General features: G+C 42.9%; 1 protein-coding gene across 9 annotated transcripts in view; it reads left to right on the plus strand.

The window, feature by feature from the left end:
* ZNF592 (zinc finger protein 592) overlaps window positions 1-12,929 on the plus strand; it is a 45,892-nt gene that overhangs the window by 20,839 nt on the left and 12,124 nt on the right. For 8 of the 9 annotated variants that reach the window (XM_074354025.1, XM_074354030.1, XM_074354029.1 and 5 more), the window contains one exon: window positions 6,227-8,489. In XM_074354025.1, coding sequence (XP_074210126.1) covers window positions 6,246-8,489 — 2,244 coding nt within the window. In that variant the 5' untranslated portion in view covers window positions 6,227-6,245. Of the gene's footprint in view, window positions 1-5,202; window positions 5,281-6,226; window positions 8,490-12,929 lie in introns of all 9 variants that reach the window. The other variant, XM_074354028.1, reaches the window with a different exon arrangement.

Genomic DNA, 12,929 nt, shown 5'->3' on the forward strand with positions numbered 1-12,929 from the left:
AGTGCCTTTGCCTCCTTGGTGTCCTGTTAGGGAACTTTTATTAATCTGTCTCACTGAACTTCATATTGATAAGAAACGCAGATAACCAAGTTTAACGTCATTTGAAATTCAGAGGCTTCAATGCTGAGAGAAAGAAAACTCATGGGTTTAGTGACAATACCTTGTTCTTAGTTCCTTAGCCTTTAACATTTTTTTCTAGATTTCAATAAGCATGGACGTTACTATATTTTTACATTTAAGTGGTAACAATTTCAGTATATTTTCTGACCAATGGATAAAGTAATTTTTTTTTTTTTTGGTCTAAAACTTTTATTTCAAACTTTAAAAATACTGCCCTCTCCTCTCTAGTGTTTTGAGGTTTGATGAACAAATCTTTACTTCATTTATACCCCCTACCCTTTTCCCCTAAATCTGTATCTCTTCAGGATAAAATAGAGTTCTCATTAGAAAGCTCTCCCATCTACTCAGTCTCATTTCTCAGGACCTCTTCCAACGCTGGTATGTGTTTATTAAGGTGTGGTGAACCAAAACTGTGTAGCACATCTCACTCTGGACACTGAGTGGTGGGTTTTTTTTTAAGCAGCTTTTTTTCTGAGGGGGGAGATAATTAGGTTTGTTTATTTGTTTGTTTGTTTATTTATGGAGGTACTGGGGATTGAACCCAGGACCTTATGTATACTAAGCATGCACTCTACCACTGAGCTACACCCTCCCTGCCAAGTGGTTTTGAATAAGGGCAGGATCACAAGTTTTATTTTGTTTCCAATATCCTTTCTGAAAATGCTCAGTATTTTCTGAGCCTTTTGTAATGAAACATGCAATGTGGTGTCTTAAGGGAACAGTCTAAGCTGATACCTCTTTATTGAACAGTTTAGCTTAGAATCCATTATTCTAAATGTATAATTGAAATTGCTTTTCCCTAAATGTTCCTTCACATTTGCCTTCACTGATGCACCGTTGCCATAATTTCTCCTATTCATATGGCCTCGTGAGAACTTGTCTTTTAATTTCACGTTTTGATTTCTGGAACAGCTTTAAGGCCATTTGCAGTCTTGAAGGTTTTATTTTATTGCTTCAACAAATATTTATTGAGTACCTAATGGAGAATGCAGTGATGAATGAGACAGATAAGCTTCTTTCCTCATGAATCCTACAGCCTAATGTTTTTCTGCTAGATTATTGGTTCCCAAAGCATTTTGAGTATAAGACCTCCTTTTCAAATTAAGTTTTTCAGGGACTCTCATTCAGTAGTGATGTTTTTAATGGCTGCTCATTGGAAACACATTTGTGGTTATGAAATTGGGACCCCTATGGGTGGGGAATTACCATTCTAGACAGTTTATGAAAACATTAAGCTCCAGCCCAGAACTGTTCAGTGGGTTAAAAAATGTCACTGTTCATAGTTCCCCATAAAGGACAGTCACATAAGGACACATGCACTCACCCTCACAGCAACAACATGGAATTCAGTTTGTTGTTTTCTGGTGGAATTTTGACATTTAAAGTCTATAGAAATTCTGTCTACTGTTCTGCCATAATCATATTGTTTGTATCCCCTCAAAGAATTCTAATAGGTTAATTAGGCCTGATGAAGCCCTTTCACAATTACAGTGTTCCCTCCCTCTCACCCAGTTGATTCTCTTTCTTAAGTGTTTGGTAAAATTTCCTGGGCAACTAGTAGACCCTATAATAAAAATAATGGGAATTTATATTTACTTTTTTTTTTTTTTTAAGTTTCCAGATATTCCCTGAATAGAAACTTATCCTGAGAGAGCACATAGTGTCAATCTGTCAGTCCTGGAGTTGTTCTTTACCCACAAGGGGGGTTGCACATATTGTGGCATGGTTCCACCTTTGAGTGAAATTTGCTCTCAGCTTAGTCCCCAGAGAACTGGTGAGCCTGCCTTCCCTGTTGACTAGGCCACTCCAGACCACTTGGTAAGCTCACCATGCCTGGATCTGCTTGATTAGGTGCTTCAGGGTGAGCCCTGCTGAGTGCTCCGGAGGGTGGGCCATGATGTTCCTGGACATGGGGCAGGGGCCATCGCCAGGCTCTGGGTCCTGGGTACTGCCCCCAGGCAAGACAGGCAGCTGTCTGTGGTTTGCTGTTTTCAACTTTGGCTGCCTGCAACAGTTGCAGACACTGGCGTATGCTGAAGCTTATTATTTTGACTACACCTTTAATTTTAGTTAAGGTGCTTCACTGATCGTCTAGCAGGCAGTCCCTTGCTGAGTCATGCCAGACGTGCTTTAAGAGTTGTATAGTAATGATTTTTAGGTTCCTCTGTAAGAAACTTCTCAAATTTTCTGGCCTGCCTAATTTTTTCTTCTTTTTGAATGTTAAAAATATAATTTAATAAAATTACATAAACAGTACAATTTGAAAGAAGTAGTTTGAATAATTTGAAAATGCAGATAAACAAAAAAAAATCTCATCATCTGTTGAGATACTTTTGACATTTTACAGTATTCCTCCAGCCTTTCTCATGAAAACTATATTTAACATTTTTTGTTTTACATGGAGATGGTACTATGTATACATTTCAGTATCCTTTTCCCTTCATTTTATATTAAGAGCATTTCTCATAGCCTTAAATATTGAACTGTAATGCTGCCTAGAATTTAATTGTGTAAATATACCATAATTTATAGAACTAGTTTCCTACTGTTGGAACTTCAGGTTGTGTCTCATTTTTTATTATAAAATAATTGTGTTATAAATAATTCTATAATGATTATCTTTATCACATACATCTCTATTTCCTTAGGATAAATATCTGAAAGTGGAATTATTGGGCCTTATGTACACATAGCTAAATTCCTCTTTAAACACCTTATGTTAATTTCTGATACTTTCAAAATGCTCAGTTTGCCACATCTGTGCCAGCACTGGGGATTATTATTTTTTGAAAATCTTGGTCAGTTTAATAAGTCAAAGATGTTTCTCATTTTAATTTGTATTTCTCTAATTTCTTGTGAGGTTGCAACTTTTGTTATGTATTAATTGTCTGTTTGTGGTTGTTCTTTTTTTAATTGCCTGCTCATCACTTTTTCTCATTTTTCTAATATGTTGCTTATCTTTTACTAACTAGTTTTAAAGGACCTTTTATATATTAATAAAGATATTAATGATAGTAACTATCGTAAGTTGCAAATATTCCTTTTGGTTGTTTGTCTTTTAACTATGTGCTGGCAAGTTTTTGATGAATAGAACTTTTTATTCATAGTCTTTTTCTTTACAGTTTCTCTTTTGCTTTTTTAACAGGTTACATTTTGATTAATTTCTGTTTTCTTCTTATAAACAGTGTGATACTTTAGAGCAAAGTTTAAAGAAATACAAACACTTAGGTTCCCTGTGAGTCCTTTATTCACAGGTATCGATTGCTGCTGTTTTAGTTTTCCTTACTAAGGCTAACCAGAAAACAAGGCTTGATCTTTGGCTTTTAAAAGTGTCAACTTTGGTATTTAAAATTCAAAGGTTATAAAAGTTTTTCCTGCTGCTGATGTTGAGTTGCCATACCATTTATTAGCTCTGGTTTTCCTAGTAAAAGATACCTTTTCCTCTGACCATTCTCAGTCAGTCCCTGAGATTTCTCTGTGTGGAAAACATTACTTTCTTCAGATGTGACATCTTGCTTCAAGTCCCTGTGACTTTGAGTTAGACAATAGTTGCCTCCTCGCTAATCCTTGTGCACACCCCCAACTACTCCTCCTCCTCCCCCACCTGCTTTTCCCAGCTCCTTAAGACAACCTAGCTATCCACCCTTCTCCCTCAATCTTTTTTTCCTAGACAGTAAAAAATAATAATAATAAAGAAAAGGCGGTGGGGGAGAGAAGCTTATGAAGCAAATATCACACAGGTGTTCCCTTACAGTTGCGATCATCCCGCATAGCAGTTCTTCCGGTATTGCGAGGCTGATTTCTTCCACTTATTTCCAATATATTCCCCTCCAACACTTCCTATTCTACAAGACAATCATTTGTTGTCCAGTAACTTTATATCTCATTTCAGTGAGATAGTCTGCCAGCCCATATTTAGTTAAGATAACTGGTATTTCAGGGGGGAGGGTATAACTCAGTAGGTAGAGTACATGCCTAACATGCATGAGGTGCTGGGTTCAATTCCCAATGCCTCCATTAAATAAATAAGTAAAAAATAAACCTAATTACCTCCCCCTATTAAAAAGAAAAAAAAGTAAAGAAAAAAAAAGAAAAAAGATAATTAGTATTTCACTTCATTGTTATCTCTACCATAATTAGATTCTTACCAATGGAGAGTCTATTTCATTTTCTGTGGGAACTCTTAAGCAGGCAGATAGATGTGTTTTACTGGGGCTTGGTGGGGTGGGACAAGAAACCAAACCTACAAGCCTGTGTTGATCCCATGGGGTGGTAACAGATATACTTCTGCCATGCCAAATGCTCCCCTGTGGTTCTAAGTGGTTTTTTTTTTTTCTTTATTTTCCCTTTTTAAACTTATAAAAATAATCTATCAGCACAAAAAAAAAGTTATGAAAAAATAATCCGCCAGTAATTCTACCACTCTGCATAATTAATTTTCTCTTTTAATCTTGGCTCAAATGTATACTTAGTTTTACATTGCTACAGCCTGACAACATTTTTGTATTTTTTTTAAACTTAACACTGTAAGTAATTTTCCATGTTGCAATGTAGATTTCATAATTGGTATTTTTAATAACTACATAATAGTCTATTAATTATTTAACCATTCCCTGTTCTAAGACATTTAGATTCTCTCTGTGTGTGTGTCTGTCCTTTTTGTGTTGTTTTAATAATGCTGTACACTTCAAAAAAAAAAGTCAAGGTTGTATAGATTTTTTTTTTAATGGAGATATGGAGATTGAACCCAGGACTTCATGCATGCTAGTCATGTGCTCTACCACTGAGCTACCCCGTGCACCGTTCCCCAGTGCTGTACACTTGCATATAGCTTTTGGGAAATTTTGTTCTTAGGATAAATTTCTGGCAGTGGGATTCCTGGACCCAAGGATTTGCTCCTTTTCTGGTTCTGTGCAGCTACTGTACTGCTTTCTATAAGAGTTGTATCAGTCTATATCCGTAAAGGTTTCAGTATGAACACGTAGGAAATATGGGAGTAAGGAAGGCTCTGGGATGCTGAAGTGATGCAGGATATGGGCAGAACAAGGGAGATAGTGGGATTTTTCTTCCTCTTTCCTGCAGGTTTGAGCCAGCCAGCATCATGTTTCATCTAAGTGTGAGTGTTTTAGTAATTTCCTAATGGAAGGCCTCTTTCCTAAGGTTAGTAATTTCCTACTGGAAGACCTCTTTCCTAGGGCCTTGGATTTCCATTGCTGCAGTAGTTTTGTAGCTCTACTTCTCCAGATCATGAAGGAAATGGGTGGATATTCTTTTCTTTGTGTATTAAGTTAAAATAAAATTTAGGGCTTCTCTAGAACTGTTGTCTAGCCAGATTGATAACTGTGTGCTTCTTTGAGAGTCACCCTGTCCCTCAGGTTTAGTGGTCCATTCACCAACCAATAACAGATTTGGGGTGAAAATTAAGGAATCAAGCAGATACTGATTAGAGAAAAAAAATACCTAGGGGCTGATATAATTTGCTAGAGTTTGCTTATGAGACAGCTTAAATTCTGGCAGTAGTAAATCATTTTGGATCTGAGTGAATTCATGTGGCAAAAAGCCAAGTTATACAAAGTTAAGGATTACTTACTAACGGTAAATTATCAGAAGTTATAGCCAAGACTCATATGAATCAGAAGTTTTCTAAAGAAAGAAGGTGCTGAGCCATGCTTTTTTTTCTTCTTCTTCTTCTTCTTTTTGAAGGGCTGAGTGGTTGGTTTTTTGCTGGTGCTTATAATCATGAGCAGTGATATTCCCTGAGAAATTGAGGGAGTATGAGGGTGTGGTATGAGTGTACCCTCTTTTTGGCTGTGCAACCAACCAGAAATTTCCAGGTATTGGTGTTTAGGGCCTGCCAGACAGGCTTGTCACTACATATTAACTTTTCTTTCCACTCCTCCCCCAATGTCCCCAGCATTTTGGAAACCTGTTGGGGTAAAACTCAGGTGTGTGACTTGCCATAGTGCAGGGGTTTATGCAGGGGTTTGTGCATGGGCGTGCTGGCTGCGTGTGTGTGAGCGTGATGGGTATGCGATGGAAGATGTTGCTGGATGGAGCCCAGTGGGGTTCTGGTGATCACTGATTCTGTTCTCTGTTTCCGTTATAGCCCTTGCCAGCGTCCAGCCATGGGGGATATGAAAACTCCAGATTTTGATGACCTTCTGGCTGCCTTTGATATCCCAGACCCCACCAGCCTTGATGCCAAGGAGGCCATCCAGACCCCCAGTGAGGAGAATGAGAGTCCCCTCAAACCTCCAGGCATGTGTATGGATGAGAGTGTGTCCTTGTCTCACTCAGGATCAGCCTCAGATGTGCCGGCCGTGAGTGTCATTGTCAAGAACACCAGCCGCCAGGAGTCATTTGAAGCGGAGAAGGATCACATTGCTCCCAGCCTGCTACACAATGGATTCCGGGGCTCGGACCTGCCTCCAGATCCCCACAACCTGGGCCACAACTGTGGGAAGTTTGATTCCACTTTCATGAATGGAGATAGTACCAGGAGTTTCCCTGGCAAGCTGGAACCTTCCAAGTCAGAGCCGTTACCAACTTTTAACCAGTTCAGCCCAATCTCCAGCCCAGAACCCGAGGATACCATCAAAGATAATGGGTTCGGGATAAAGCCCAAGCACTCTGACAGTTATTTCTCACCCCCTCCTGGGTGTGGGCCTGTGGGGGGCCCTGTCCTGGAGGCTCTGACTAAGTTTCCAGTCCCAGAGCTGCATATGTTTGATCACTTTTGTAAGAAAGAACCCAAGCCGGAGCCCCTGCCCTTGGGGAGTCAGCAGGAGCACGAGCGAGGTGGGCAGAAGGCAGTGGAACCTCACAAGGAGCTGGATGCCAGTCGATTCTTTGGGGACGCTTTGGAGTTCAACAGCCACCCCGGCAACAGTATCGGAGAGCCTAAGGGGCTTGCCGCGGAGCTCGGTACCTGCTCGTCAGTCCCCCCGAGGCAGCGTCTGAAGCCAGCTCATTCCAAGCTGTCCTCTTGTGTTGCAGCCTTGGTGGCCCTGCAGGCCAAACGAGTAGCCAGTGTCACAAAGGAGGATCAGCCCAGCCACACAAAGGATCCCTCAGGGCCCACTAAAGAGGGCTCCAAAGGCAGCCCCAAAATGCCCAAGTCACCAAAGAGTCCCCGGAGCCCTCTGGAGGCCACTAGAAAAAGTATCAAGCCATCAGACAGCCCTCGGAGCATCTGCAGTGACAGTAGCAGCAAAGGCTCCCCTTCTGTGGCTGCCAGCTCCCCACCAGCAATACCCAAAGTCAGAATCAAAACCATTAAGACATCATCAGGGGAAATCAAACGGACTGTCACAAGGATCCTGCCAGACCCTGACGATCCCTGTAAGTCCCCTGTCGGGTCACCTCTAGGAAGTACCATCACTGAGGCTCCAAGCGAGGTGCCAGAGGACGAGGTCACTGCCGTGCCTGTGGCGGAGCACTTTCCTGAGGTGGGCGCAAATTCAGGGAGCCCCCAGGGTGACAGAAAAGGGGATGAGAGCGTGACGAAAGCCAGTGAATCTTCGTCTTCCTGCTGCAGCTCTGGGTCCCGTGGCCCAAAGGGGGCTGCCTCAGGCTCACAGATGGGCAAGAAGCAGCAGCAGAGCACAGCACTGCAGACATCCACTCTGGCCCCTGCCAACCTCCTGCCCAAAGCTGTGCACCTGGCCAACCTGAATCTGGTCCCCCACAGCGTCGCCGCCTCAGTGACGGCCAAGTCCTCAGCGCAGCGGCGGAGCCAGCCACAGCTCACACAGATGTCGGTGCCCCTGGTCCACCAGGTGAAAAAGGCCGCCCCCCTGGTTGTGGAGGTCTTCAACAAGGTCCTCCACAGCTCCAACCCCGTGCCCCTCTACGCGCCAAATCTCAGCCCGCCTGCTGACAGCAGGATCCACGTGCCGGCCAGTGGGTACTGTTGCCTGGAGTGCGGGGATGCATTTGCCTTAGAGAAGAGCCTCAGCCAGCACTACGGCCGGCGGAGCGTCCACATCGAGGTGCTGTGCACACTGTGCTCCCAGACGCTGCTCTTCTTCAACAAGTGCAGCCTGCTCCGGCACGCCCGTGACCACAAGAGCAAGGGGCTCGTCATGCAGTGCTCCCAGCTGCTCGTGAAGCCCATCTCTGCGGACCAAATGTTTGTGTCGGCCCCTGTGAACTCCCCGGCACCAGCAGCCCCGGCCCCACCCTCCTCCCCCAAACATGGCCTTGCTTTGAGCAGTGCCAGCCCTCCCCTTCCAGCTTTGCCACTCTACCCAGACCCTGTGAGGCTCATCCGGCACAGTGTCAAGTGTCTCGAATGTCACAAGCAGATGCGTGACTACATGGCTATGGCTGCACATTTCCAGAGGATGACGGAGGAAACCGAGGGGCTGGTAAGCAGACCCTCCCTGTGATAGGTGTCAGGCCCCTGGTTCACACAGGTTCCATGACTGGGCATGGAGAGAAGAGCTCATTGATATGGGGGCAGTGGTGGCATCTTAAGAGTCTTAGAAGAGGAATCTGGCTTGATGGTTAGCGACCCGCCTGGATGTATAGTGTTTGGTGTTGATGAAAGCATCCTGCCCACAACTGAGGGGAGACCCTGAAGATCTAACGAGTGTATATGGACACTCTGCGCCCACTCCAGTGGGCTGTCAGGACCCATTGTCGGGCCTGGGCTAGGTCTCTGCTGGACATCCCCTGGTCCTTGGCAGCTGTCAGCACAGTCCATGCATGTGCCCAGAGGACTTGGGGGCAGAGGTAGGTGCATCGCTGCCCTGCGTTTCAGCCTCTGCTTCTAAGAACCCTGTCTTTACCAAGTTGTTGTGCTCCAGAGTGGACACAGCTGTTTTTGCAGGGGAACTGTAACAGGGCGGGCGGCAGGGCTGATGTGGAAGGAAGGAGACTACAAGGACGTGTCAGCCCCGAGGCAAAGGCTTTGGGGCCTCTTCAGAAAACAACTGCGCTTATGTCTTGTTCAGATTCTTGGTTATGCTTGTTGAGGGTGTGTGTGTGTGTGTGTGAGGGCATATACCCTTTGGCACCCTCTGTGTCAGTGATTGAAGAAGCAGGCCTCCAGAAGGCTCTTTGCCTCCTTCTCCAGGTGGCTCTCTTCACGACTTAGCCAAGCCCACCCCCCTCACTGAGCCTCCCTAAGCTAGGGCCACAGAGGCCTGGAAGGAAAGCAAAACAGCTCTTTTAACTTCAGTTCACAGCGGCCCGCTTACCTGTTGGTGTCTTGATGAGCTCTGCACACATGTTCCGAGTGCCCAGTGTGGGCATGGAGGCTGTGTCAAGTGCAGGGATGCCCTAGGAGGGAGTCGCACCATTCTTCCAGGAGCTCATGATGGTTTGGTGTGGGCAGGGCTTCCCACCCGGGCAGCTACAGTGTGTGGCAGGCTAAGACTGGGGCTAAAACAGCCTTGTAAACAAGGTTGTGTAGAATTCTTCAGAGGGACTAATTCATCGTGGTTCCAGGCATAGGGAAGGTGCTGTGTGGACGTGACATTTGAGTTGAAACTGCAAGGTCGAGGGATAAGGGTTGTTCCAGGTATAGGGAGCAAAGTTATGGGAAAGTGCAAGGTAGTTTGAGGACCAGGAAGTTGTTTGGAGTGTTAGGGTAGAGACAGAAGGTGGAATTTGGTGGGCAGCCCCCAGAAAGGGCCAGCATGGTGCTGTAAGTCGCTGTTGCCTCTCATTTTCACCTTCTCTGTTTGGTTTGCATTTTCTTTCTGATGAGTCAGGTACAGTGTGGCCCCCAGGCCCTTTCCTCAGGGGCTTCAGGTATTCTTGCTGTACCAGCATCGTTGCCTTGGGCAGGATCACTTCTTCTGGGTCATGTGATCAGAACCACTGCCAGTGGAGGTGTGGTACCTGCACCACTCTGTTCTTCACCCTCTTTTTTAAAAACCGAGCAGGCTGAGGTCTAGGTGTAGGATCCCAGACCAGCACCTTCTTATCCTGCATATTCTCAGTTTCATTCTCCTCTAGTGGGAGCTGGACAAGAGGACCCTCCAGAGAGAAAGAGAGGGAGTACCCAGGAAGGCTGTCAGGGTCCTCTCAGTCCAGCTCAATTCCCTCAAAAATCTGCCAATAAATTTGGCCTCAGAGTCTCAGGGAAAGGATAAGGCTTGACTTCTGGGATCAAAATCTAGCCTTGATGGCTGTTGGCTTTGGATTTCCCGAGATGGTACCCAGGCTTCAAGCCCTCTTAGGGCAGGCAGTGGACAGATGGGGTGAGATTGGGCTCCACCCTAGGGGAGGGACTGCAGGATGGCACATCAGGGCCTTTGACTTCTTCCTGGGAGTCTGAACAGGATATGCCTCCCTCTGCAGTGGCTGGAGGGGTCCTTCCCCTCGCATTCCAAGCCACTTTCTTGGGCAGATGTCAGCAGACAGAGACTATTTCTTCTTGTTCTTAAGCTTTTATTTAACTGTAACGTCATTATTACACCTAACAAAATTAATAACAATTCCTTAATATTATCTAATTTAAGTCCATATTCAAAATTTCCCTTCATGTCAAAATTGTCTCTTTATAGTTGAGCTTGTTTTGAATCCGGATCCAAACATGGATCACATGTTGTGTTTGCTTGTTATAGCTTTTAAATTTCTCAGTCTAGAATTGTACCTCTTCCTACTTCACCGATCCTTTTCCCCCACGTCACTGATTTGTTGAAGAAACTAGGTCATATGTCCTTAGAATTTTTCAAGACAATTCTGGATTTGACTGCTTCCGGAGAATCTCAGGATAATTTTGGGTTTGACTGATTGCTTCCTCCTGTAATCAGTTTGCTCTTCTATACCCCATATTTTGTCTGAAGACTAGAAATTAGCAATAAAGACTTGATTAGATTCAGATTCAATCTTGATGAATGGGAATACTGTGTTCTTCATAATTCATGACTTCAGGGAGGCACAAAGTGCTTGATTGTCTCGGTTTTAATGATGCTAAACTTGATCAGTGAGTTTATATTGGTGATGTTCTGATCCCTTCCTTATAAAGTTTCCTAGCTTTTACCTGATGATTTTAGTATCCACTAGTAATTGCTGCTTGTAATTTTATTAGGAGTTGCAGGAGGGTGTTTTAAATTTTATTATATCTTTCTCACTTATTAGCTGGAATTCTGTATAAAATATCTTTCCCTTTTCCATGGGGGCTATTAGGTTACCCTGAAATACAGTTTAATGTTGGAAAATGGGATAAATTTGTTTCCCTTAGTTTACAGTTTTCAGAGTAGTAAGTTAATGCCCTAACAATCTTTTTTTTTTTTCTTTTCTGTAAAGTGAAAGCAAGTGTATTTAGAGAGATACACACTCCATAGACAGAGTGCGGTCTATCTCACTCAGAAGGGAGAACGGCTTAGAGGATACACATTCCATAGGGAGAATGCGGGCCATCTCAGAAAGGCAAGAGGGAGAGACCGAGAAGTGTGTGTTTAGTTTAAAGTAAAAGTAGATACACACTCCAGAGATAGAGTGCAAGCCATCTCGGAAGGCAAAAGAGCCAATGCCCTAACAATCTTAAATAGTGTTTTGAGCATACCTCCTCTATTATTTTTTAAAACTGTGGTAAAATACTCATAACATAAAGTTTACCATCTTAACCATTTTTTAAGTGTACAGTTTAATAGCATTAAGTACATTCATATTGTTGTGCAATCAATTTCCAGAACTCTTTTCATCTTGCAAAACTGAAACTCTAAACCCATTAAATAATAACTCCCTATTCTTCCCTCCCCCTTTCCCTGGCAACCACCACTCTAGTTTCTGTTTCTATGAATTTAACTATTCTAGGTACCTCACATAAATGGAATGATACAGTAGTTTTCTCTTCTTGACTGGCTCATTTCATTTAGTATAATGTTCTCAAGGTTCATGTATATCTCAGCCTTTGACAGAATTTCTTTTCTTTTTAAGGCTGAATAATATTCTATTATTGTATACACTACATTTTGTTTATCCATTCATTCATTGATGGACACTTGGGTTGCTTCCAGTTGTATTATGAGTAATGCTGCTATGAACATGGTGTACAAATATCTTTTCAAGACCCTGCTTTCAATTCTTTGTGTGATCAAATATTTTATTTTATTAAATATGGTTGCTGTACAATATTATGTAATATTAGTTACAGGTGCACAATATAGTGATTCACAATTTTTAACGGTTAAACTCCATTTATATGTATTGTAAAATATTGGCTATATTCCCCATGTTGTACAATATCAATTCTTTTGGGTATGTACCTAGAAGTAGAATTGCTGGATCATACAGTAATTCTATTTTTAATTTTTTGAGGAACCCCCATACTGTTTTCCACACCAGCTATTCTATTTTACATTCCCATCAATAGTTCACAGGGGTTCCAATTTCTCTACCTTCTCACCAACATTTGTTATTTTCTGTAGCCATCCCTAATGGGTATGAGGGGACTTCCTCTGTTATTTTTAGTGTTGGTGTTATAATTGGTTTCTATATATTCAGTATGTTTATGTATTCAGTCATTCTTTTTGATGCTCAAATTATCCCATCTTTGGTCAGTGGGAGCCCCCTCAAGCTGGCTCCTATGTCTTTTTGACATGAACTTATTAAGCCTTGAGAAATTACTTTGAGCCCCAACAAGATATCCTGGGTACATTTCTTGTGAGGAATGATATTTAGAGAGAACATTCTGGCACCAGACATACTTATTCTACTGGATATATCTGTTTCTAGGCCTTTTCAGTCACCAGAGCTAAGAAATACAAATTTTTAACAAGAGGAATGGAAGATCATGTGTTTATAGTGGTGTTCAAATACAAGATTATAGTTTTAATGTGACTGATTTTGTG

Source organism: Camelus bactrianus, chromosome 27, assembly GCF_048773025.1.
Source record: "Camelus bactrianus isolate YW-2024 breed Bactrian camel chromosome 27, ASM4877302v1, whole genome shotgun sequence".
In the NCBI taxonomy this organism is placed as follows: Eukaryota; Metazoa; Chordata; class Mammalia; order Artiodactyla; family Camelidae; genus Camelus; species Camelus bactrianus.